The 23796-nt window shown below is 45.3% G+C and overlaps 1 protein-coding gene across 2 annotated transcripts in view; it reads right to left on the bottom strand.

The window, feature by feature from the left end:
- MAGI3 (membrane associated guanylate kinase, WW and PDZ domain containing 3) overlaps positions 1–23796 on the bottom strand; it is a 73258-nt gene that overhangs the window by 28071 nt on the left and 21391 nt on the right. For both annotated transcript variants that reach the window (XM_082494417.1, XM_082494418.1), the window contains exons 2-6: positions 8107–8223; positions 6203–6322; positions 3811–4020; positions 2332–2506; positions 1413–1492 (exon numbers count right to left, since the gene is read on the bottom strand). In XM_082494417.1, coding sequence (XP_082350543.1) covers positions 1413–1492; positions 2332–2506; positions 3811–4020; positions 6203–6322; positions 8107–8223 — 702 coding nt within the window. The remainder of the gene's footprint in view (positions 1–1412; positions 1493–2331; positions 2507–3810; positions 4021–6202; positions 6323–8106; positions 8224–23796) is intronic.

Below are 23796 nucleotides of genomic sequence, written 5' to 3'. Positions count from 1 at the left end.
GGAGGAAGAAGAGACCCGCACCATGGTAGGCTGTTCCACCCTGATGTGTACAACACAGTGAGACACCCCAAAACTGGTGAGCACGTGTTTCGGTCTGGATGCGCCCGATTCAGCACAGGCTGCCCGGGCTGCCAAGTGACGAAATGCAGCTCTGCGTGGCTGTCCCCTAGACAGCCCTACGCTAAGGGTCTAAACCAAAACATCACCTGTTTGATATAGGTACTGAAAGTTACATGTGAAAAGCTCCTTTTTACGGCAAATTCAGAATCAGGTAAGCTGGTGCCCAGCAGCAGGTCATTACTGACTGAAGGTGATAAGCAGGTAACACAGAGGTCAGATTATAGCGGCTTTACTGCTGGAGTTATCCTGACCATGGAAGTTTCAGTATTAGAATAATGGATACAGTCAGGTAGGTAGACATTTGAAGGATAAAACCGCTATGTAATCCTGTTTGAGGCTGCCCTAAGTTTGCCGGGAACAGGAATCTTTCTAGCATAGGACAGCGTGTTACCAATTATTAATACCAGCACCACTCCACAGGGTTTGACAAAAGACCCAGTGGGACTATTCATTTAAACGTTGTTCATTTGGATATCCTGCATCTCTCTGTTTAAAGTGCTCTTTTTATCCTGTGGTGAGCTGCACATATGTTTAATAAGCAGCAGTACGCGTCCATTGCTCCAGCTGGCTTCATTATGAATACATGATTGTTAGGCAGTGCCATTTAGGAAGACGACAGGCTATTCTGAGTCTCTCTGCTTTTGTAACATATCAGGCATTTGCTGAAGATAGAGCTATTTGGTACTCTTTTTTTAGCTGACTAAATTGCACAACGATGTAGGAAATGGTTGCAGGAACTGTCTGTAGGCCAGTCATGAACCGGACCTGTAAGTCTGGAAGCAACAGCGTGAAGAGTTGAAGGGAGTCAGATTGTTCCCTCTACTTACGCATTCAAATATCATATCATGTCACATGCAAAACGTATCATTAGCAACAGGCATTATGCCATACCTTCTTCCTTAGTCCTATATTCTAACACTCATGGTCCTCTTCCTCCTGCCATAATATTCCACCCGCACAACAATTTCCAGTGAGATCGCCACTAATATACACAGCTTTCTCCCTAGCAATGATAGTTACTGGAACAAAATACCTCGTTCTTGTCTCAGGAATGCAGATAACCCCACCATTCAGTCAGATTCTACTACTCCAGGGAAAATACACTGTGGACTTTCCCAGTCTTCCGTGAACTCCTATGGCCACCAAACTCGGGACACTCAGCTCTACACTGCCCGCTCCAGTCACGTGTACCAGCAAGAAGCTTCCACCACAGCAGTAACACACCGTGTCCAGCTGTGATAAACTAAGATGTTTATCAGCCACAGCTGACAAAGGAATTCCGAACATCTCACCTCCATCTTCGCAATCTTCAGGAGCTTTGGCTTTCTTGCAGAGCCGCGGATCAAGCCATGTCGTTGTCTTGGTGTTATGACTGTGGAGCAGAACACCTCCCATTAGAAGAGAACTCCCTCAGACTGAAGAAACTGCTTTACTCTAACTTTTAAATATTTACTACCACGTGCAAATTGTAGCCTTTAGATAATGTGACCTTTATTTGTGCCTCAGTCACATCAGAAAATGCTAAAAAAAGGCAACAATAATGCTCAGAGGTATGGGCACACTGGAGACTCTCCAGGACAGATGTGAAATGTTAGGGGTACAAACGCTCTGCCCTGCCCCCAGGAGCTCATGTGGGAATATCAGCTGTTTCTACCTGAAAGGAAACATTTTTAGCCTCTTCTTATGCTTAACAAAAACTTAAGGTTTTTGTTTCCTTTAGAAATTAGTAAGTGAGGCTGTTTCCCATGCACACACATGAGCTGCTTTCCTGTCCCAGGCTTTAATCTGGGCTATTTGTATTTTTAAGCACACATTCCCAGCCAAGGAACACAAGTGGCAAAGAAAGAATAAACAAGCTCTCAAATTTAAGAGAAATTTTACATCCTGAAGCTTTATATGATGTTATACCTCACCTAGCAATACCCACCCAGCTTTTGTGAGATACAAAACTCAGATTACACACAAACTGACTTTGCTCGTGGAACCATAAGGCTTTCCTGCGCGACAGTAATCGTACCAAGTACGCAGCATAGATGACTATCAGTAAGGAACGAAACAGCAGAAATATATTAAATTTCATACAGAAATAGAAGCAGTAAGAGCAGAAGAAGGGAGGTGTAAGAGCAGCAGGCAGCTGCCCGGACTGCAGCCCACCAGCACTCCCCTCCTCCAAAGGGCTCAGCGACCCCTCCGCGGCATCGGTCTACTCACTCAATGAAGTAGATCATGCCGGTGTCAGTGTAGGCCATCTCCCAGTTCTTGGGCAGCGGTTCCAGGGTCTCATCCCTCGACAAGTAATTTCTGAAGTCCATGGAGCTGCTTGTCTGGTTGTAGCTGGGAACAGGTTTCATCCAGTCAGGAGAATCTGAATGTTTTTCTTTGTTTTCTGCAGTTGTTTGGGGAAAGTGTTACTATTTGTCAGATGTTTATGTTGTTTCTTACAAAGAACCACCCTCTTAATCTGGCTACGAGTGGATGTCAAACACGTCCCTCTATGTGATGTGCATTTTTCCACTACTTTTTTTTCAGCTGTGAACTTTGAAAAGCTGACATGAAAACACTGAACTCTGCTTTTCCCCTGCCAAACAGAATTAACCTCGCATTATGTGTCTGAGCCTACGCTGAAAAATCAACGCTGGCAGAAATTCAAGTTGACTATACTTTGTTGCCGTTCCTACATGGAAAACAGTGCTTGTAATGCCATGAACCCCCCAAAATCCTACTAGTATTCCTCAAAGCACCAGAACGAAATGTGGAGAAGACCCAAACTGCCAATAAAACAAACACCACCCTCCTGCGAGCCACAACAAGAAAAAGCTCCCCAAAATCCCTGCAGAAAACTTTAAATGCAAATCTCCACCCTCCAGTCCTGAGGTCATCCTCGGTACCCTCCGTCACGCGACGATGTCCGTGACCTTCCCCTGACCACCCGCCTGGCCACCGGGACGCTCCGTGCCCTGGTGTCGCCAGCCCTGAAGCCTGCGGGATGAGGTCAGCTCTGTTCGATAAGTCTGTCTTGAACACTCACACAGAGGATCATCCGCAAATGCAATGTGACGGTCTCTCCCCGCCATCAGTTCTTCCCCCTCGGGATGAGTAACCGTGACAGCGAAAGGAAAAGGGCGTCCTGCCAACCTCCGAAACATCCGACCGGACACTGGTCCGGTCTCATCACACTCCGCTTTACTTCCCTCCACAAACTCCCCTTTACGCAGTTTCAGGTTGTGCGACAGTTCCCTTAACCAAAATCATCTGAAAAATTTACAGTATGAGCTAGTGTCGCCCCTTAAACCAACTGTTTTGCTAATATCTCCTGCATACAAATTCAGTAATCTCCTCTAATTTAACAGTAACATTTACAGGGTATGAATTATACTCCGCAAAGGACTTCGTTAACTTGAAGAGCGCACAGATTTTTCCTTCCTCCTCATGTCACTGGCCAATACCCAGCACTACATGTTCTCTACTGAGCAGTGCATTTTATGATGCAATTGCACATCTGGCTGGGAGAACAGCTGTTTCTTTTTAAGAGATAATTTCAAAACTGAGTAGAAAACCCAGTCTGAATAGAAAACTGCCTTCAAACTTTACCCAAACTAAGGAAGCGGTTCAAGCCAGCATGAATGTTATTTGTGTATTTCTTATCCATTCATACAACACTTCAGGGAGTTTCTCCCCGTGTCAACCAACCTATCCCTCCGCTGCCATTAACTGCTTCCTTCTCCTCCTCTTCCTCCTCTTCCGGCAGAGAACTGTCCATCCTTTGCATTTTGCTGACGGATGTGGTTCTTTTCCGCTGTGATTCGGTATCAAAATCATTGTCAAAAAGAACTTGATCCACTGGATCAGGCTGAAAGGGGCTGGGCTCTGCTGGAGGCTTCGGAGTACCGTAAAAATTACCTGATGATGGGACAGAAATGAAGGTCACTAAAGCGCTGATACTGCTGGAAGCACTGGCAGTGGCAGTGAGCGTTTTATTGCCCATGTGATGCCTTTTTGGTGAAAGACCGGAACTGTAAATTAACTTCTTAAAGAAGACATTAGCACTACCAAAACCCAACCAACAGTCAAAACCTACTTATTCCTACATTGTCTGTTTGCCAATGATGCTATTGTGCATCAGAAAACAGCAGGTTAAGTCCAAAATCTCTCTCCTGCCACGTGATTTCAAAGAAAAAGACAGATTTGTTACTTTGCCTGGAATTCACTAATGTGCCATAAAGAGACTTGGGGAACAGTCTGAGAGAAGTAAAACAGTGAAAATCAATTGTTCCTACTCTATATACAGTTTAACTGATTAGCAGAGTAATATGCAGCAACAGAAACACACTCAAGTCAAAAAGCAAATTAATTTTGTGCAGAAACATAAAGTAACTATTTACATAAAACCAGCTACAAATAAGCTATTTTAAAACCAGTCCTACAATTTTCTACTGACAATACAGCTTCATCTAAAACCGATTTGTACTTGAGAAAAATGAAGATTTTTACTTCAAAATTTTAATCTAAAACACAAAGACGAGGAATCATCTGTTGTTTTCTGGAAAAGAATTACAGCAATTGACCTCTCTCCTGACTGCTCATATGATTTTTATTAGGGAATTGAGCACACAGCAAGAGAGCTTCCCAGAATTCCTGCTGGGGAAACTTTTAGTGGCTGGTTATGTTTTTGACCATGTTAAAAAAAAAAAAAAAAAAAAAAAAAAAGAAACCCTTCTGCAAACATCAGTGAGGGTGAGGCTCAATGCGGTGACAGCCAGAGAAAGGGGAGCTAAGGGGAAAAAATAAAAGTGCTAGTTTAGTCTTGATTTGCTGAGGACATTTCCACAGACAGGGTGATGTTAACAGGCAGCACGAGACATGTAAAACCAGGAGGTACAGAGCCTTTCAAAGGATCTTCTGCTTTGGACATTTTCTTTCTTTTCCTGTTTTTTTGTTTTTTTTTTTTTTTTTTTTTGCGGGGGGAGGATCATTCAAACTCATTCAAGTGCCAGTAAAACCACTGCCTATCAAAGAAGTCCTCTAGATGCATGCTTAAAGTTGCTTGAATCAAATATACATTAAATGTAAGTAAGAATGAGGCAGGTTTATAATCTGGCAAATTCTGTTGAGCATCAATGAAAGCTGCACATGCTCAGCAGTTCTGAAAATTCCGCTGTAATTTAGTCGATTTCAAGTACAACTATAAAGTTGAAAAAAAAAATCTAGCCAGATAATATTCCAGGTTTTATAAACTTAGATACAAAAAGCAATGTGAGATGTCGGCCACGTGTTCCGTTCAGGCTGCCAAGAGGTTCAGTAGTAAAACGCAGCAGAGCCCCCGCTGCAGCCAGGGCCCGGGCGGGGGCGTGCGGACACGCAGGGCTGCGCCGGGCAAACCGCTCTCTCCCCCTCCCACTTTAAGGAAGGTGGGTTTGGGGCATGCCCCCACCCCGCAGCATGGGGATGCGAGGAACCTTAAAGCTATCTCTGACTGCCACCGAACCCTTAGAAACAGACCAGAGCCAAGCAAAAGCCCATCACACAGCAGCAGCTCCACGACTCCTCTGGATAACCGGTTCCTGACGGTTCACTACCTCCATTGCAGGTTTTTCCTCATCACATGTAACAAAAACAACATTGCTACAGATTTGGACAATCTGGGCTGGCACTCTTCAATTTTTCATTGCAAAATACTTTTTTTTTTACCCCACTGTATGGAATTTCCCTTGCCTTCTGTCCTTTTGATGTGCATCTCTGAGAAGAACGCGGTTCTGTTCTGAAACAAGATTGACTGTGAATTCCATTAAAACAAAATGCTACCAAGCACAGACAAACATTTTCAGAACGCTTGCTCAAAAACGCAAGAGGGAAAATAATCAGATTGCATCAAGATTGGTTGAAAGGCAACTTGTGACTGTGACCACTACTCCTCTTCACAGGTTCTCCAAAACCAGGTTTATTGTTGCTGCTCTACTGGTGAAACGGCCACCAAGAGGCAGGAAAAGTGGCACCTCCTGGCACAAGGAGCTACGCTTACACCAAGATACTGGCCATGAGTACTGGGTCCTCATCCCCCCTCCACTGAACGTCACCAACATACCGTCATACGTTCCACTTTCTAGCAAGGCTCCACTTTCTTCCAGTGCTTTAAACTGCTCAACAGGAATGAAATTATAGTCTACCCCAGGGACCTCCCCATCTCTGGGAGCCCTCGTAGTGCCTGGAAAGACAGAGAAAACACTCTTGTGAGATACTTCAGTGCTGCCTGTTTACCAAATGCCGCCTGCTGCACAATTCAGTAAAAACAATACACTTTTGAATCTTTATACAGTGATGATGTCACTCCAGCAAGACAAGAGTTAGAATACTGGTGAGCAAGTGAACAATAATATATAACTAGGCCAATAAATTCTGTAGGAATGACAGTGCTGGTATTGAGGAAGGAGGAGAAAAAAGGTTGGGTGAGGTGGTAATTAGAGAGAACTCTTTCTTATGGTCAGTGAACCGAAAACTTACTCTGTGAAGCTGACGATGCCCGAGCTGGGCAATGGCAGTCGGAGGCTCTGGGGAGCCATGTAAGAGCTGTTTCCACCAGTACCAACTTGCTAATTTGGACTGAGGTCCATGTGACTAAGCACATTTGATTTTTGTGCCACCAAATCCATAACCGGGCACAAAAGCTATTATTTTTAACCTTACAATTCAGAGCGTAATTCATCTGTACTCCAAACCCCAGCTATAAGTAAGCTTTTCGAAGTAATCAGTAAATAGCTGTGTTAACGCAGAAGTTCAAGTGTTGTGTCTATAAATAAGGGCCTCCTATAGGTGTAACAGCTTAATTAAAGCTCTCCTGGAAATTACACCACTGAGTCATTACTGCTATAACCTAACAGCATTTTAAAGGCATATGTCAATTTTTTCAGGCGGCAGCATGAACAAGAGCTGCTAGTAAACAATCCGCCTTTCTCTATTGTTATCTTTCAAGAAAGTCACAAACTCTTGGGCATGCTCGATATCATAATGACGCTAAATCAAGAACGGAATTCCTGTAGTTAAGAAAACGTTAGTTGACCAACTTTTAAGTTTTTAGCACAATGAATATTTAAACACAATTGGTGATGAGCCTTTTTAATCAGTGAACCTTTGAGCCTAGGTAAAGGACGATCTTGTGATAATTAAGAAATGAAATGGCGCAGAAGGGTGAGAAGCAAGGACAGGGTATTTGGCAGCTGTCAGAGCGTCCTGTACGCTGACGGTGCTTCCTACAACCCTCCGCTGGCGGGAGCAGCGCCCACCAGGCACCGCGCTAAGGGCAGGTTGGACCCAGAGATGCCAGCGGTCTGGGAAGCGGAAGGGCTGGCATAACCAACGGGACAGGCCCATCCAGATTCTCTGACTAATTAATTCCTGCTGTGACAATAAAGTTTGTCCATCCGCTGCTTCTCCCTCTTGTTCTTGGGCCACGGGTTCACTGTCCCTCTTGCCGCCACCTCCCCATGCCGTGTCCTCGGGATGAGCAAATGCCAGTTTCCCACGACCTTCTGTCCCTGCAGCCCGTTCTCCCGCAGCTCTCCCTCCAGCTGCCCTGCTCTGCCTATCGCACCCGGCCCTCTCCAGGTCCAGGCTTCCTCTCTGTGCAGAAAGCAACACCTTGACAAAAATCAGGCCGTGTCTGCACTGTCTGAGCATGCTGAGGAAGGGTTATTCCCCACGGTGGCTGCGGGTATTCTGAAAACAACTCACCAACTTACAATGAGTAAAACACAGATATTCCCGAAACACTCTGAGCTCTGAGCACTGAAATTTTTGCCGTTTTGTCAGTCCGTGTTGGCCGCACCTTTTCATTGCAACTTAAGATGTGAAACTACTCGAGCAAAGCCATTTACAGAAGTTCCTGCTGCAAGGTACAACCATAAACCAGATTAGGAGAGAAGGTGTTTAAAGCTCTCAAATTATGATGGTTAGCAGGAACAGATCAACTGAGGATGATCTTTACATACTTACAAGGGATGGTTCTCAAGTAGAGATTGTCTCTGATCACTTGCTGGAGTTTATGGTCTATCGAGCCCTTCTGGAACTGAAGGCTCAGGTAGTGGCGCAAGTCTTTGTTGATGACTTTTCCTTAAAAAAAACAAACAAGAATAACTTAAATAAACTTAAATAAAAAATAAACAGGATCTTACAACAAATATGGCATTTCACTGCTACAAATGTTACAAAAAAGAAAGCAGCAGAAAGAGTCAGGTTGATTTTAATGCAACAACCTGAATGGAAAAGCCATTCTACGCTGCCAAAGGCCGACTCTGCTGGCGTACATTGGCACGGTGATTTTAAGCATCACCGCGAGCAACAACCACCCAATCTCAGTATCTCCCAAGCAAGAGAATGACAATATTCTGGAATTGTTTTGAAATCAATAAGAAGTACTAAAATACAAAATCTACTACCAAAATTAGAAGTCTCTACAGACAGGAAACTGCTTCAAATATTTTCTATTCGATTTCCACCTACTGGCTAGGCACCTGAACTCAGTATTTTGCCACATGGGAATCTGCATTCTTGATATTATAAAAAGAAAATATTTTCTTTTTAAAAACACTGTGTGATGGAAGAATTTTTTTACAATTATTCCTTTGCAATACTTCTGTCAGGTATCATTAGCGAGTCTGTCACATCGCTAGATAACCACAGCCCCTTCAGCACACAAATAACTGAGCTCTTGTATTACTGCTTCATCCTTCTGACAGAAGGGTACAAAACAATCTTTTGTACCCTGTCGTCTTTCCAGAAAGCACATTAAATAGGGTTCAGTGACCTTGATAAATTTAAGTTACGTACTACAGCAGAACATTCAAGGCTTTAGGGAAAAAAGACTCTTAAGTCTTTGTCTTCAAAACCCTCCCCAGGAGATGGCCGTAGCAGGCGAGTGCCGGTGCATCACCACGGCAGGGACAGAAGCTGGGACACACAACTGCTCCTGCTAAGCTGTGTCAGCAACAGGTTACGAAATGTGTAAACCTGCCGGAGGAGCGATTCTGACAGGAGCCGAGACCTGCGGCTGAAGAGACCACCCCAAAAGGGCCAGGAATGAAATGGGCACAGACCCACATCACTCTTAATACAAAGCTCACCCACACCTTCAACAGAGATGACTGTACTCACACGAAACGTCTGATTTGGAGAAAACGCAACAATCCAAACCCACCAAACCCCAGGAAACCCTTCCACCACCATAAACCGTGTTTTCCCAACCACGTGTCACCGCCACAAAGTCGGTTGCAAGTTTTGGTTTTGGTAATTTTATACTTTCCCTTCCCATTTTGACAAGTTAAGGGCAGCCACACACCTTATACAGGTCTCAAACATTCCTCAGCTGCCACCACTCATTAATGGCAAACGTTATTTCAGTGCACACCCTTATCCCCACAAGCAAAACAACAGCATGCCGGAAAGGGTTTAAAAGCGAAACCAAGATTACCTATCAGCCTCTCTTCAGAGGTCTGTGCTGTCCGTAAATTAACCAAACCCCAAACACAACCACCCTCAGCCCCGAAGCAGACAAAGACGAAGTCCAGCACCGCACGCGCCCCCAGAACACCGGCAGCACCCCCAGTGCCAAATGCCAGCCCTCGGCTCCTGGTGAAGCCCATTCATCAACCTCCTTTAACGCTGTCATTTATTTTAAAATTATGTCCAGAAACCCCAAAAGCACTGAGACGGCACCACAGCGCAGCGCTCTGGCTCTCCAGGAGCTGCACCAGCAACGCAGCAGTGCCCACCGAGACGACGGCTGGGGTGAGCAGCGTCCCCGTCCCCAACTCCTTCCCAGCCACAAGCCTCGCAGCACTCCGCATCTCCCCCGGGTCCCATGCTCTCGCTCGTTACGACAGCGGCCCTCAGCTCAATTCCCTATTTTACCATCATGAGCTGTTCTTTATAAAACTTTGGATTTGCCTCCTGCAGCATAATGAGCAAAACATGTCATGGAAAATGAAAATAAATGGTGTAATCTCCAGCAAGAAAAATATTTTCCATTTGTTACTACAAATCACTTTATTGTTTGTAGACAAGATGGTTTCTCAACATTAAAAAATGTTTTACCCCTAAAATGGTCCATCCATCTCCCTGTCACAGCCAGATCCATAGCACTGCGCTGTAACAATACCGGCATATTTCACTTTGGCCGATCAATACACACGTATTTCACTCGGGCAGATGAATCTGGTTGTTAGCTATGTTCAGAGCATTGCACGTCGGAAAAGCTTGGCAAGAGGTGAAAATCTGTACTGGACGTAGAATTCCAGAGACGTTATTTATTCACTGATCTTACCTTCTTCGTGTTTTCAAATTTAAAAGCTCATAAACTCTTTTCAATAAACAGCAACTCAGTCCAAAGAACAGTCAAAGCAAAGCTGCTTTTAAGGATATGTTGACACTGAGGGGTTAATCTTAACATTAAAACCTTAAAGATTGGACTATGCTCTGAGACCAAGATGACTACATTGAAGATTGAAAGGATTGCCGGGGGAAAACAGAAAAAAGTCAAACAAAGAGTAGGCAGAGAGAAAATGACAGACAGTCACATAGAGAATAGTGTGCATTAGAAAGCAGAAAAATAAAGCAATAGTAAGGATGCTTTAGGCAACCTTCAGAGCTTGTTCTTACGCAAAAGCCAGATATTTCCCCCTTCAGGAGCTGAACATGCTCCCTTGTATCGTTTCACGCAGGCTTTTAGGAGAACCTCATGTATCAGACTCTCCAAAACGACCTAGTAAGTGTCGGGTTGGTGTTCGTTGTGCGGCTGAGCCATCTCTGAAGGATGACACATGCAACACAGGGACCAGTCAAGAGGAATAATGTACTTTATACCATTCAGGTTCTGCAAGACGAACAGGCAAAAGCCTCTTGTTTTCAGTTTTAATTTAAATTAACTGCAAAGGAACTGCTTAAATGAGGATATGCACACTGCAGCTTGGTAAGGAAAACTAAGTGACTGCAGAAGAAAAAAAGGCTTAAGTACCACTGCAGCAACATACGGCGCTGTGAAGGGCAGAGGCAGGTCTGGGTGACAGAGACACTGTGAAAAACGGGGGTAGCGGCTTTCATTTCTCGTCACACTGCAAACCACAATGGTACAGTTGCCTTTGCTGCTGTACCTAAGCAGGACGAACATGGATATTTATACATCCGACCTGTCACGGGAACGCTAAAGTATAGATATTGCAACTGCAAACAGATGAGTATTGCCATGGCACTACTAGAGCTCAAGACAAAAAAAAAAGTCCATTTCTAAACTAGCAATGTTGGTAAAACAGCAGAGCTCAAAGTTTAAATATGCAAATAAATTCTAAGAATTTAATCTGTGAAGATTTTATGCTGCTGCCCAATAAGAAGTCACAGCAAAATAACGTCACGGTGTGTCTGGCTCATGCTGCTAATACATGGAGGGTCTGCGGCATCCCCCACGAATCACTCTGAAGAACAGGTGGAAATTCTCCATTTAATTTTTACCCGCATTTCATGCGGACAGACATAGGTGGCAACTTTCCGCACGGCAGACGGCATGTCCCACACTGCCAACACCCCCGAGAGAGCGGCAGCTCTGTGCGGACGGGAGCGGCGACGCTGGTGGGCGAACCCACCAGCACTGGGCGTGCGTCTGTCAAATTCCGCAAAAAACACCCTCCTGTTAATTATAAAAGCCATTTTTCAAAGTAGCAGTTTATTAAAAGCATGGGACTTTCCTATTAAATGACACAATTAATTTCTAAGGCTTATACTTTCACTGCGGCCTGTTGCACAAAACCGTATCTTAAGGGAATGGATGTGAAAGAGGAACCGCATCCCCTCATTCCTGGTGTACGTTTTTGAACGGCCCACCTGCAGTCCCTTTGCGTTCCGCTGGTCAATTAAAGGGTAGAAAACACCCCAAAAGTTCGGGCAGGCAGGGCGGCAGCCGAGGCCTTTACCCAGGGCCGGGGCAAGGCCGGGGGGTCGGGGGGAACAGGCCCCGCTGGCCCTGAAGCCCCACTGCCCCGCTGTGCTGCCGCCGGCCCCGCGGCATCTGCCGCCCCGTCCCGGGCTGCGCCGAGGGGCGATGCGGAGGTGGGACCGGAGCTCCCAGTTCCCACCGCCCGCTGCCCCGCTCCCCCTCGGCACCACGGCCCAGAGGGCTCCGGGAGCACTGACGAGTGAAAAAGGCACAATGAGATACCGCTGCACAGTTTCCTTTTCTCAGTGGGAACAAAGCAGAGGAGAAATGTAAACAGAATTTCATAATGTACATTCCGAATTTCACCGAGGTAAGCAGAATTCCATACGGTCCGAGGCTGCATGATGTGTTGCATAACAGTGACTGCAAAAGGCAGCCCAGAATATGAAAACTCCACGTGAAACACGCATTAAGGGCTAATAGAACAGCCAAATGGCTTTGATCAAAAGCGGCTAACTAAAATAGGAATTATCGGGGTTCATCAAGTGGAAAACAGTTACTGTTTAATTAAAATTTGGCTATCAATACAGAAAGTAAGATTAAGTGATCTTTGATGTGACTAAGCAAAAGCCATTTAAAGAAATGTTCAGCCACACAAACCAGACAGGTTGCATCAGGAAACCAAAAGGTACAATCAGTGTGCAACACATTAACTTTATGATACTCCTCAGCAACCACTCACATACGATAATTTAACACGAGTTACAGACCCGAGCACATGCATTCGCTGAATGCAATAAATTCTTTCTAAAAGCATATAGGAGATTCACCATATTCAGAGAATATGGAAAAGATGGAACAGCCCTGCAGTAACACGGCCTTCAGCACCGGCCCTGCGACGCTGCCCTCCGAGCAAACACGCTCCTACGCTCCCAGAAACATGCGGGAGGTTCACATTATCTCAATTAAAGAAGAAAGAGAGCGCAACATTCTGAAAATGTCCAGCCCAGTCAGCGGGTGTCGTTCTGCTCAGCCTGTGGGGCAGAGACATCGATGGATTACTGTGCAAAAGTCTGCTTTTCCTTCACGGAAGAAGAGGGGCTGGTGCCCTGGGACCACCGCGGAGGACGGCAGAGCCAGATGCCCCAAGGGCTCCATAGGCACATCCCCACTCAACACCTCCCACTCCTCTTCCAGGTAACGGATGCAAGAACCCAAGTTTGGACTCTGCCCGCTACGGAGAGGAGCTGCCTGGGAAAACTCAGGCCAGTAAGGAGGTTGAGATGATGCCCACAGCTAGGCCAGCGATCCGTCTGGGATCCCGGTTGCGTTACAGGCTGAGCTTCGCTCAAGGTAACTGCTGCTTCTTCAAAGAGCGATCACGCCCACTGTCAGGCGAGGCATTAATTTCTAAGAAACACAGTAAGAAAACTGTGTGTTCAGTTTGCAGGACTCAACAAGCACCTAAACACCAGCCGGCGTCACCAGCTGCTTTGGAGTTAAGTCACTGCAAGGATGTTCAAAAGACCAAAAGCAGATAATCATCTCAGGAATGTGACGTGTATTCTGCTGTTTGCCTTTAACGAGACTCACACAGCAGTAGGTCCACACGGCTCTGCTCCCAAAGTCTAAATTAATCACGTCTTTTGATTGCCAGATCCCACATCAGAAAAGGCCAACTGTTGACTAATTCAGCGGAGATTCTCCAAAGGGCCATAGTGGGCAGGTCTCTGGTGAGACACCATAAGGACAGCGTGATCTGCTGTATCACTGGTAGGGAGCGACATTTGTCCAAAAACGGCAATCTGTCACAAGACATAGATATTGCCCTGACAAAGAACAGAACAGACAAGGGAAAGAATGAAACTTGATTTCCTAGAACAAATGTGGGAGAAAAGCCAACTACATTAGAAGCTTATTTTGGGGTGTGAAATGCAAATTATGTATTTTACAAAGACAAAATAAAAAAAACCAGACAACTCCTTAGATTATTAAAGGGCATGAAAAAAGAGCAAAAATATATTTTAATCTGTTCTGGCCACACTGACAGATTTCCCACCTTCTCGCTCAACCCAGGATCACTTGTAGGGCTTTGGTTTGAGAGCAGACCAACAGATGTCAAGAACCAAACCCTTCTGAAACAACCGATGCTATTATCAGCAGAGGGAGAACTGGGGAATGACTTGGGAAAGTTGTTTGGCGAGGGAAGGGCAAGTCCTGAGGACAAGAAGCTGATGAGCACAGATGGAACTGAACTGGACTACTTGGGAACATGGACAGGTATAAAAGGAGGTATTGTGATTCAGAATAATGATGTAGGGAGAAAATATTTTTAAAATATATTTTAAATTCCCCAGTAAGGCGTCTCACAAAAGCTTTCAAATATTCATTAAGATTAACAGAATCTCACTAAAGCCTGGGGGGCTGTGTGAATTTCCCTCTACTAAATGTCTGCAGAGAATTAATTATTTGACTGAAGACATGGACAGCAAAGATATTTTTATTAAGTGGCGCTGCACTCAGCAAACTACACGAGTGTCCCTCCGCAAAAAATCTTAAGACTACATGAAACTGCAGAGTGCAGCCGCTGGCACAGGACGAGCATCAGGTGTGGCACCACCGCGGGAAGAGCAGATGCAGCCCGGGTTTAGGTGCCGAACACACAGGGATGAGCAGAGGCTCGGGAACCAGCGGAGTGAACACAGCCTCGCATACCATCTGTGTGCGGAAAATCCAAATCAGTCTCCTTGCACAGTACTGGAAGTTATTCCAGCATCTGGAGAAAACATGTTATAACAAAGAAAAAGAGTATTTGAGAAATTCTCAAAACTTTCAGACAAAGGACAATTCGAGCGAAGTCCATTGCACCATCTTCCTTAGAGTTGAGCTTCTGTACGCAGCGCTGCCGAGCATATCCCAGCCTTCTGAAAGCTTGCAGGAGCTTGCTATCCATTTGCTTTACTTTACCATGCTTTTTAACTGCATCACATAAAGATACCTAGGAAACACCAGCCATATGAAAACGATGCATGCCAGTGTCCCACAGAGACCGATTCAGAAGAGCTTCAGACTCGGGGTTGGATTTTGCAGGTGACCCCAAGCTGCTCCGCGTACTCTCACTCTGTCCTGCCCACCGTTTTCCCACGCAACACATCCAAAAACTGAACATCTAATAAAAAGCTATGCAAACAGCTACATTTATGAGACTGGTTTGACAAATCCCTACCAAATACTCCAAGGCACAGAGCAACGACCCCAGACCGACAGGTACGGGTGGGAAGTCCCGGAGCACTGGCACGGCACAAAGGAAGCAGGACGGGAGGAGGCCTTGCCAACAAGCGGCAGGACCTGCCCCAGCAGCAGAGGAAGGAATTTAATTCCTCCAAGTAACACAACTAACCCATAAACTTTTAACTACAACAGCAAAACTTGTTTCTTTGTACTGAAGAGAAATCACGGTGCAGAGCGTTTGCCAATTACCATGCTGCGAAATAAAGGTTGTTAAGTGGCTAAATGTTACCAGTGTCAATCTTCTTTAAAGAAAATTGAATTAAGGATCTTTCATGTAGCTGAGCTATGGCTGTGTCATTAAAGATCTTCTGCAAATTCAGAAAAAGTAAAGGGTAAGTATGTCAGATTCATCTAATTACATTAACATGATAGACGCAGAACAATTCATAGAAGAAATTACATAGGGTGTATTGCACAGAAAAAATCTCAAGGCACTTCATAGCCACAATAATCCATTAAACCAGACTCATTTACTGGCTGAAAGCTGAAAAACATTGTAAAGGTTCACTTTGAAAGGCTTGCTTAATTGTAGTTTGTTATATGCTGACCAATAAATTCTTGGCAATATATTCTTGTTTACAGAAATTACGGTAGAGATAAGCCTTACAGCATTAATAAATCATTTACGATAGCATTCAAAATACTGCAAGTGTGTTTTACAGGGCTTTTGAAATAAATGAAAAACTGTTTATCCAGATTTAAGAAACAAGGTTGCCAGAAACCTCATGACAGTATGCACACCACGCTTCATTTCGGGGATCATCTTCTTTTTGCTAGTCACAAAAAATACACTCAGAAAACATCAATAACTATGAGTTTTGACTTTTTAAGGCTACAGATTTAGGAGATCACTCATTACGAAAGATGATCAAAGGGGCAACCAACACAAGCCTTTACAGGAAAATGCCTTCAGATCTTCACTCAGGGTGGTGACTGACTCAGGGAGACAAAGTTTCTCAGTCCTCATTCTTGAGCATCACGGCGTACTGTTGTACTGTTTCCTTGAAATCTTCTAGGGTTGGAAACGTCCCACCAACAAACCAGCCCGCTGTTGGCAAACGTATGCAAAAATAATTTGGCTTTGTGTTTGCTTGTGAACTTCATCATTAAAGCATTTCAAGTTTTGACGATAACTAAAATACGCTTTGGAAGGCATATCCCCAAACAATCTTTAAGAAATACAAAAGCTTTGGCAAATAATGCATTGTTTATTCTGAAAAACACTCAGAGCTGAGAAGGAGAGGAGATGAAATGTAAACAGTGGGAGCCTGTATGCAATGCTCCAGGTTTTTATTTTTGGCAGTACAGAAACAGCAAAGTCAACTGTAACAGAAGTCTCTGGATTGTGAATATCCACGGCTGGGTTCTTCAGCTACCATGAAAAAAAAAAAAAAAAAAAATCTATTGTTTAGTGCGGAAGGAAGAAGAAAGAAAACATTGGCAGAACATAGACGGTGTTTAGATGGAGTCTTTCAGTGCCATTTGGTTGGTGTATGAAAATAACACTTGTTACCCAACTAACAATTGCCTCCGTTTGCAAATAGATGCATCATAGTTGGCTGAATCTTGGAAGCCAAGAATAAGGATCCAGCACTGTGAAATCAAGGTTTTTAACAGAAGAAAGAAGCCCTTCCACCCCCTACCCTGGCCTCACCCCCCCAGCTCCCGCACCCCAAACGTCTACAGGCAGGGTGGGGGACCGCTCCGTGGCACCCACGGAGGGCAGCTCCCATCTAAGCACAGCCAACAACAAACACCACTTTTCTTTAAACTACCTAAAAGCAAAAGCAGTTAGCTGACATGCCAGAACAGATTCCAGACCAGGCTGGCACCATTAAAGCAGAGCGCAGAAGAGCGCAGAGCCGGGGCTGCGGGGGCCGGGGAAGCACGAGCACAGAGCCGCTGCCCTCCTACCTGCGCCCCGGGCGCTGCCGCAGCTCTGCGAGGGCACCGGCTGGCACACCGCAGGGCCGGCACACGCACCACCTCCCAACTGCAGAAGTAGTTGTAAATGAAGACCCGCTGCATTTGGAAACCCCTACGTAGGATAACAGATAAAGGCTGTACTGGAGTCAGAAACAAGCAGCATTTTGCGGCAAATGCTCTTTCAGTAAGGGGACCCTCCGCAAGAGCCTAGCATAACTTTGTGAAGAGATATGTATCTTTTCATGAAAATAAAGTATATGTGTTCAGTGGGGTTAACATGCAATGAGACGTACATGTAAAAAAATGAAAAGACTAGTACATGGAGAGATGATGAGAAATTATTTTCACTGAATGCTACTTTTTCTTTTCTGTATCTTGTTACATCTACAGACATTCGCAGCCTTTGCATGACTTCCATGGAGTGATAGCAGACGTCATTTTAAGTTGGCTTTATATGATGCATTGGTAGCAAAAAAGCATGCACAGCCTAATACATTTTCTGCCTACAACCATAAAGAAAATCCTTTGAGTAAAGACGTTCAAACTCGCCAGCTTCAAGCATGCTAGAATCAGATATGATTACAGTAACACATCACGCAGACACAAAAATCCATTAACCATGGGAGTACAGGCAGGAGAATTACCAACGAGTAGGGTTTTCTCTGATAACACCAAGTATTTTAATGTACCATTATTAAATAGGAGAACAGCAAGGCACAAAGAACTGTACAGCTGTTTCTGATAGAAGATCAGACACTGAAGGAGATATGAGGAAAACTCAAATGATTTAAAATAACGAATGAGTTTCAAATAAAATGCAAACATAACCATTTCCTTTAACTTAACAGTGGGGAAGAAAAATGCAAAAGAACTTTCCACAAGAGAACAGTTTGAACTTTTATATTCTACACGGAGACTTTCCTCTTCTCTCTTTGATTTGGTATTTTCTCGAGAAGTGAAAAAAGCACTGAACAGATCAACAATCTTTTGTCGATTTATAAAGATTTGCTGTATTTTCAAGAGATATTTTAATTCCCTACTTTTCTCAAGATCCTACCCCACACTTCACCGGGAGGCAGCACGTATCCTAAAGACAGGGAAAGATGGAGTGGTTTACAACTTTGTGAAACAACTGAGACTCACTGCAGAGAACGTGGTTTTAGTTACCGTGGGGCAGCACCTAAGGGCAGAGAGACACTCTGCGCTCAGCTCACAGACAACTTTTTGTATTTTGATACCATCAGGATGGCTGGGGGAGAGTGTCTGTGTGGACTGTCACCCGTGAGCCATCGCTGCTGACAGCCCAGAGGACGCAGTCCTTGCAGGTCAGCCGGGAAAGGCGTCTGTCCCGCCGGCCCCGACTGCCGATGAACACAAACACACTGCGCAGCACAGGACAGGATCCGACGGAACCACCGCACAGGTGATGGTGCCTGCACAGGGACACAAACGGGCTCGAACATGTTAAAGGAGTGTGTTACAACAACCTAAAGGGTCAAAACAACAATCAGAATTTGTAATATGCAAACATGTTAAAAAAATTAAAAATAGGGGGTTGTTTTAGTAACAGCACTTTATTAAGGCTTCCTAATTGTGCGCTCAGTCCCTCGCTGAGTGTTAATGACTGTGCAACTCACTACACCTACAGATGCTATCTGGAACAGGTAGTGTCTGCCACTGCAACACTCGTGCTGTAAAGCCACATACAGACACTGGAGCCATGGAATCAGTCCTCTGTAGACGTCATAGGTTAAAATAATACATAAAACATTTAGTCTGCTCTTAATTGAGCAGATACAGAAGTGGAACACTCCACAACAAAGACAAGTAACCCAAACAATAGAGGTGATTTTCCTTGGAATAACTATGGCTTGCTTTTCCCAATTTATAAACATTCATTCCCTTAAATTTACAATGTGACATTTTACTTTATTCACACTGGAGAAATTGATGCACTGAGACACCAACAAACCAATTTGGTCTAGAAAGCACAATTAACATACATAACTGAACAAAATGTTACTTGAGTCCCCAAACTGTTCTAATATTAATGCTTCCCTTTGATAATCCGCAGCTAATGGGCAAATTCAAAGTTACCGACATCCAATAAGTACTGTTTCAATAACCCACCCCAAGAAGGGATTCCACGCAGGGCACTTTTGCAAGTTAACCTATTGCAGTGTTGGGCAGAAAGTGTCTGCCCATGTGTTTGCCCTAACATGGCATCGCGTTTCAGACACTGACGTACATATAGCATACCATATCTTATTGCTTAAGCAGCGTGCAGTTCTATAGAATGTCACATCCCCAAAGAAGAATGTCCTTGCAGCTGCTCGGTGTTACACAAGCGATTTAATCTGCTCGGGACTTGGCACTGTTTCCCCAGCAGAAGGGTACATGGTCACATGCCAAGACCCTTTTTTTTAGTGTTCTGATTAGAATAGAACTTATGCAAATCAGAGGGAGGTTTATTTTTAGCCTGCTCTCCATAGGAAGCAAGACATGCAATTACACTCTGCATAATTTCTAGGCCCACTAACCTATTTCAGTCTGGAGTTTGGCGGAGTAGGAGCCTGACAAAGATACTACATTCACAAAGACGCCGTATGTCTGTTCTCCCGGAACAGAACAAACCTCTTGTGCGACCAACCAACATGGGGAACGGAGAACCTCCTCAGGGAAGGCATCCTTCAGCTGCGCCTGTGCGCGGCAGCACAGGGTCCGTCGCAGCTGGACCCATCACCCAGTTTACACACCAGCAAACTGGGCTCTCAAATACCGGACCCATCCCAAACGTCCCTGCTTTGCATCGCCTTAAAACACAGCCGTGCTCGTCATGCCCATGCATAAACGCCATCGACGGGCTTGTGGGGACCCCCAGCCCGGGCAGGGACTCTGCCAGCACCGCGCACACCGGGGATGGGGCAGCTCCTGTGCCCAGACCAGTCATTGTGCAGGTTTTATGAAGGAATTGGAGCTTCTCAAACTGGCTTTTCAAGGTGCTCGGGAAATCCCAACGCTCCCAGAGGCGGGCTGCGGCGTTCCCGATGGAGAGCTCGCGCTCGGCCAGAGGCAGCTCCGCAGCAAATTCCAGCTGCAGGCGAGAGCTGTGCCTCGCTGCGCTCCCAAGGGCTCCCAGGAACCTGAAACCACAACAGCTCAGTGCTAGCTCAGTACTCCCCTGATCGAATTAACAGATGTGCCGTGGCACAGCGGTATTGATTAGAGACATCTCAAAGTTTAACTGGAAAACACCACCTCCCCAAAGCGCTCTCTGCGCAAGACGGACAGTCAGCAAAACCCCCATCGCTCCAGATGTGCACTGGCCAGGACTGACGGTAATACCTGACTCACACGGAGTCCACACGGCAATTCTGCTGCAAGAGATGTGGTATTCACCTTTCATTTTCCAACACGTTTCTCAGCAAAAACAAGCTTGTTGCAGAAAAGCATCAACAGTGACATTTTAAAGTTCTGGTACAGTCAGCACTGCCACTTTGAACTTGCCTAAGTCACACCGATTCCATAAAAATAAACCATGAAAGAGACTTTCTCTCAAAACACAACCTGCAACTGTGTATCAACTGTGGTTAAGTTATACCCTTAAGGAATATTACAAAATTTAAAATTTTCCTGAGAATGCCCCTGAGAACATATAGAACACCCACTGTGCAGTTTTACAGTAAGTGCACTCCAATGACAGCGTTATCACACAGTAAGCTAAAAGTAAGAAAAAAATAACTCAAGACCTACTAACATTGTTCCAAATACTTTAAAAATCTTCCAAATGAGAAAATGAGGCAATTCTCACTTTCACCTGTATGAAGACGCCAGTCAAGCAATTGTTCCATCACTTCTTTGGCACTACGTCTACACGTGAAAAGTACAACGAAGGAGCCAGGAGACTCGTCCCAGCTAGAGAACAGGGGTCCGAGCTACACAAAGCGCATCGGGAGACTCTGGCATGCTCCCACCCTGCCCACCGAGACCGAGCACGCATTATCCATCACACACCCACGAACCCCACTGGTTTCACTCGCTGAACTACGATTTTGCTACAACTTAATTCTGCAGGGAAGCTTGTGTTTATGACAGTAACAGCATGCTGTTGTTGAAGTAATCACACAAGGAAAGAACATTTCCCTCTGTGTTAAGTTAATCATCATGTAATATTAAAAATGAAAGGAATTTATCTTTTCCCTTGCACAGCATATGCTATTATTTCATGACTATTCATTTTGTAAGATTTATTTTCAGTTATGGCACCCAGGATTTTCAATTAAATATGAAATAGTGCTTTCTCCGAGACGAGCAAGAGGGGAGAGCTGGATGCCAGCAAAGAGGGACTGCTCAGCCTTTGGGATTCAGTTGTCTCCTCGCGAAGCACGAGCAGGAACTGGAACTGCTCCGGCTGCTGCAGCACGGCCTGTCACCGTCACCGCTCTCCCGCCCGGCTCCAGGGCCAGGCGGGTCGGAGCAGTGACCCCGCCGTGACTGCGCCCAGGCTGTGCCGCCAGCGGTGCGAGCAGTGCAAATCATCGCCACCGACAGCCACGGCTCACGCAGGAGAGCTGGCAGGAGCAACCGTGTGCCCACCTCCAGAGTTTGGCGTATTAATTTACATTTCTAACAAACTCCAGCAGCTGAGGCTGACGTGCTCCTCCTCGTTACTCGCGCTCCAGGAGCAGCAAGGTCAGGTGGGTGCTTGGGGTGTGAAACCGCAGCAAGCGCTCGCTGGGCCGAGCTCCCTCCCGGGCATCTACCTGGGGACCCAACAGCTTCTGCTCGTGTTCAGCACTGGGCCCGAGGCAGTTTTTAAACTTTCGGCTAGTTGTTGCCCGTGTCTGCCGACGTGGGTGCCTCCGGCTGAAGGCGCCTGACACGCTCCGGAGGAGCGGGAGGGGGTCGGGACACACCTCGTCCAAAGAGGCTTCCAACGCGGAGCGCACTCCTCGACCCTCCTGCTCCCCAAGAGCGGGTCTGTGCCACAGACGTGCAGTGACTGAGGGCAGACCGGCTTTAACGAGGCATCATCGAGATAAGACAGTGTATTACCAACCGAACTTGAAATGCTATTATGAAACCGCCCATTTGCAGCAGCGATTCAGCCAACGTAATATTTTAGCAGATGAGCCTGCTCTGAAGTATAAGCTTCATTAGGCTTTAGCTGATTACATCTCCTGTCCTAACTGATTGTTCATAATTTATTTTTACGGTCATGCAGGCAGAGAATTTGCAACATAAAGTAGGAACCACTATGTTGATGCAAAACAATGCAGTAGCTTTAAATTTACAGGAGGATGTAGATATTGAAGACTCCCAATTTACTAAGAAAATTTGCTTCATTATTGCTCCCCTCTAAAATGTTCCATAAATAAAAGTGTTTGGACCCTGGGGGACACAGCAAAAAACGTGGGTGAACTAAAAGTGATTTAGTAAATCCAACAGTTGAACAATTCCTGCCCTACAGATTAAGCACACACAAAAATTACAAAAATAGACACAGCTCCATGCTAAAAACAAAGCTCAACTATTAGACTCCTACAAAAATGGCCTATTTATCCCCAAAAGTACAATTATTATAACTAACTTAGATATTATTTTCTCTCTAGGGCAACATTAGTAGCAGCAAAAATTTAAAAAGATCCAGTTGCACTGTGTACATTTGAGTCCACATTGCGACATTGGCTTTTTTTTCCATAAAAAGTATCCACTGAAGTGAGAATTATTTGACTGTCTACTGTACTGGTTAATAGCAAGTTTAATAGTTTAATAACAAGTGGCAAGAAAGAGGCAAACAGATGCAAACGCACAGGCTGGTCCAGAGCGGTGTGGAGGCTCAGCCACCCCCAGAGCCCGCGTCCCAGGGCTCCGGCCAGCGCCGAGGCTGGCACGTGGCACGAACCCCATCCTGGTGGAAGGACCTTCCCTCCCCGCTGGCTGCATGCCCCAGACACTGGGCTGCCGCTGGATGAGCCACACAGGCACACAAGGAAACGCAATATTGTGAGCGGGCAAGGAAGTGAAGCTGACTTCACAATTTAAAGGGTATGTGTGGAGCGAGACCCGTAACGGGTTGGCAGCAAAGCCCATGGTCTCACCACGGCAGCCACCACAGAGGCGCTAAATGGAACCCCCATTGTTATAGGAACAGCCGCCTTCCTACAGCTGTCTTCTACCTGAGCACTTCCTGGGACCCAGCGACCGAGAGCCTGGTGGGAGATCCAGCTCAGCTTTTTGGACAATAGCTACTTTGAAGAACCTTAGATAACGAGTATAATTATACAGTGTTGTCTTCCAGATGCTGTATACTACATACATGTTTCTGACATCTGACAAGAAAAAGCCTTTCACAGGGAGTTGGGTCTTTCACAATATAATTAAATTAGCTTATTTCCTTGGGCAGAAACTTACCATCTGCATAAATGCCAGCGTTCTGCATTACAGTTCGCCAAGGAATTTACTGCCAGGATTATAGAAAAAAATATTTTTTTTTGTTTGAAGTGTAATATAATCTCAATTATTTGGCAACCTAGTATACTCCT

This window comes from Vanellus vanellus, assembly GCF_965231255.1.
Source record: "Vanellus vanellus genome assembly, chromosome: 23".
Lineage (NCBI taxonomy): Eukaryota > Metazoa > Chordata > Aves > Charadriiformes > Charadriidae > Vanellus > Vanellus vanellus.
The sequence above is the reverse complement of the archived record's forward strand: the minus strand, read 5'-3'. Positions and strand labels throughout refer to the sequence as shown.